This window comes from Dendrobium catenatum, unplaced genomic scaffold (genome assembly GCF_001605985.2).
Source record: "Dendrobium catenatum unplaced genomic scaffold, ASM160598v2 original_scaffold_133295, whole genome shotgun sequence".
Lineage (NCBI taxonomy): Eukaryota > Viridiplantae > Streptophyta > Magnoliopsida > Asparagales > Orchidaceae > Dendrobium > Dendrobium catenatum.
The window spans coordinates 9,710-13,370 of record NW_021451730.1 but is presented as its reverse complement, the minus strand read 5'-3'; the positions used below and the strand labels follow the sequence as shown (position 1 = coordinate 13,370).

The 3,661-nt window shown below is 37.8% G+C and overlaps 1 protein-coding gene across 1 annotated transcript; it reads right to left on the bottom strand.

Annotated features, from left to right (window-relative positions):
• Positions 1-201: 201 nt before the first annotated feature.
• On the bottom strand, positions 202-3,261 carry LOC110115127. Its single transcript, XM_020848263.2, has 4 exons — positions 2,741-3,261; positions 2,424-2,695; positions 587-644; positions 202-298 (listed from the first exon to the last, which is right to left on the bottom strand). Exons 1-4 carry the CDS (start codon positions 3,259-3,261, stop codon positions 202-204), a joined length of 948 nt encoding a protein of 315 aa, XP_020703922.2.
• Between the last annotated feature and the right edge of the window lie 400 nt (positions 3,262-3,661).

Genomic DNA, 3,661 nt, shown 5'->3' with positions numbered 1-3,661 from the left:
AGAACAAAACCTGAGGATTCCTGATCAACCTCAATCTCCTGCTCCCTTGCCCTGACCTGAAAATATTAACCACATATAATGAGCTTCAAAAAGCCCAGCAGGTCACCTAATACCTATAACTGAAATCAAAGCACAGTACGGCAGCAATATGCATGTCAATCAGTCAAATCACAAATCATAACAGTCAGTTCCACATGATCATTAATTCAATGCAGATACGAAAATCAATGCATGAACAGTAATCAGTATAGTAACAATAGTCAATGCGTAAACAGTATCAATAAGAAATAGTAAACTCCTAAATCCACAGTAGAAGAATCAATAAACAGTTCAAAGATCCGTAAAGCTCAATAAATCAATGCTTACGTCAATCTCTATAGAAATCAGTCAATCAGGCAATAAATCATAATAACATTTAAACAATTAGAATCAATCAATGCCGTAAAACCGTATCAAAATGTACATTTGCAATTCAGTTACCCAACATCACGTGCTCAGTGCATCACATGCAATCCAATAATCTATGTCACTTGTGCAGTGAATCACATGTCACTTACTCAGTATATCACGTGCATAACGTCAGTACAGTGAATCAATAGTATCAATTTCAATATCAGTAACAGTCCAGTGACATGAAAATAATGCTATAACAGTAAAATCATGCATTAACAGTAAATCCGTACAGTAGCAATAAATCCATCAATAAATCATAATTAGATCATAAGAACAGTACTGTACACATGCAATTCAATACAATAGTCTTACTGAACAAGTACAATCACTGGCTATTAAGGCGTTTTTCAGTCTTATATATTGTATTTTGTATCTTGTATCCGTTGGCTCAGTAAAAAGAGTCGTCACTCTTTGCCCGTCGGCACAGTATTCATCTCCTTATGACTCCCTTCAGTAATCACGTGATCAGTAGAGGATAACACCAAACTCTTTATTTAAAGGAAAGCCCGTCGGCCCACCATCCTGTACAGGTATCATGTCTCCAACCCACGGTTCAACCAATCTTTACTTGTCTTTCAGTAACAATAACAATAATTCAATCATATATTTACATTCGTATGCATATTCAATCATTTAAATCATCAATTCAAAAAATCAGAGGTCGTACGAGAAATCGGCGGCACAACGGCAGTATACAGAATTTACACAGAAATCATAGATTCGGAACTTTACCAAATTACCACAGAACATGTAAAACAACAATATAAGACTTTCATTGTATTGACAAAACATTTTTCAACATCCTGATAAATTGCAGTTCAATTAAAACATCGCAGAATTCAAAATATCCGGTAAAAATCTTCCAGAAAATACTCAAACGTGCACAATTATCATCTCAGAAACATATCAAAAGTTGTGCGGTAAAACTTTCGTCAATACAAAATTATACGTGTTTTTCGGTAACGGAAACATAAATCTGAGCACAGAAATATCAAAACTCTAAATCTTCGAAAACAGAAATAGGATTCGGAGTCCTTACTGCAAGACGAACAAATCTTCCAACTGCATCGTCGGACGAAAAGCGCTCCGCGGGCTCCAAAACCAAGCTTCTTCTTCTCTTTCCTTCCTTTTCTCTCTTCTGCCTTTTCTCTCTTCAAAATATCTCCAAAATATCTCTATCGGATATTTATTAACATTGATCGTCCCGGACGATCCAAAATTCGTCCCGGGACGATTTGCCCTCTGGGAAAATATCGTCCAGACGAAATTAAATAGCGTCCAGACGACTTGCTCTCTGAACAAATTTCGTCCAGACGGATCGTCCCGACCCTTCCAGGTTCGTCCAGACGAAATTGACAGATTATTCACAATTTCTTCAGTTCGTCCCGTACTAAAGCCAGTTCGTACGGACTAACTGTACTAAAAAAAATCAGCTTTGGAGGGGTTTTACAATCTACCCACCTTAAGAAAAATATCGTCCTCGACATTTCCCCTAAGGGATCGAATGCAAAATCGATATAAAACAAATCCGTCCAATCAAAACTCAAAATCGAATCAAAATCAAAACTCATCGAAAACCATACAGTCATTCAGTGCATTCAATCACATATCATTTACTATGCATGAAATGTCATGTCAATTAGTAAGTCAAATAAATTTCTTACCAGTAGAACTTTCAAGTTGTCGTTGATCTTCATAATGCTGTAAATTGTATACAAGTGGCATCACTGGAGTAGGTGCAGTAGGTCGTGGTGCAATGGTCTCCCTCTGATTATCACTGACAGCTCTATCATTTGTCCTGTTTGTTTATCTTTCACTATATGCTCTTGAGCCAACAGTCCTCTGTCCTACAGTACGTCCTATGCCAGAATCAGTTCTTCCTCCTCCAAATCCTTTCTGGGGACAATCTGCTACTCTATGTACTCGCTGTCCACAACGAAAACATTGTCCTGTCAACAAATAGCACTCACCTGCATGTCGTCGACCATAGTGAATGCACTCGTTGTAGCTGCCAGAAGATGCTACTGATGCAGATCCCCTTGACTCACTATACTTGCTTTTCTTGTCTCTATCTCTTTCTCTACTCGATTCATCTCTACTCCTCTTGGTAACTTCATATCTTGATTCTAGTGCTGCCAAATCATTCTCTATCAGTCTGGCCCGCTTTACCAACTTAGAAAACTCATGAATCCGTAACGGTACTAGCGGATGTCTCAGTTCTCTATTCAATCCTTGCAGAAATCTATAACATTATTTCTCAGCAGTAGGGATCAAATAAGAAGCGTACCTAGCAAGTGCAGTAAACTCAGCCTCGTACTGCATCACTGTCTTGCGTCCTTGCTCCAACTTAATAAAAGCTTCTTGCATTTGTCGTTGGGCTGACGGAGGTACAAACCACATTCGGAACACTGTAGTGAACTCATCCCAAGTGATCTCAGCATTTGTCTTCCCCTGAAATTTCTCCCTCTGCTGTCCAATCCACCATCTCTCTGCTTCTCCTTCAAATAGAAACACAGCCAAATGTACATTTTGATTCTCCGGACACTGCATGCTATCAAAGATCTTTTCTATTCTCATTATCCAATCTTCTGCAATCTGAGGTTCTACAGCTCCTTTGAACAACGGAGGCTTCAACTTATGAAACATTTGTAAATGTTTATCTACTTCTTCTTCTTTACTTCCACTCAACTTACTCTGTGCATCTCCCATTACATGTGCTATAGAAGTAACCAACTGCATCATACTTTCTGAAGGTACTGGAGCTGCACTGTGTTGCTCATTGGGTACACTTGATTCTGGATTATCCATTTAACTTTTCACCTTCACAGTTTAGAATAAATGATACATACATGCAACTATGTATGCAACATGATGCACTTGAACTACCCATTCTACCCAACTCTCAATCAAATCCTATAACTCTAGTAACAATCAATTCTTCCAATAACCTGGCTCTGATACCACTAAATTTGTCACGCCCCAAGATCTAACTTGAAAAGAATTATTCAATCTATCCATTTTGAAATCTTACCAAAGTTATCTATAGTCTTCAATCAGTAACAAACAGTCCAACAAAATTCTATAATTTAAAACATCAATGTACAATTCTATTCATATCTCAAAAGATCATATACAATACTCAGGATCTGCACAAGGATCACATGAAATGAAATCTATCCTGTCATGAGTACAAAAGAATCACTATAAC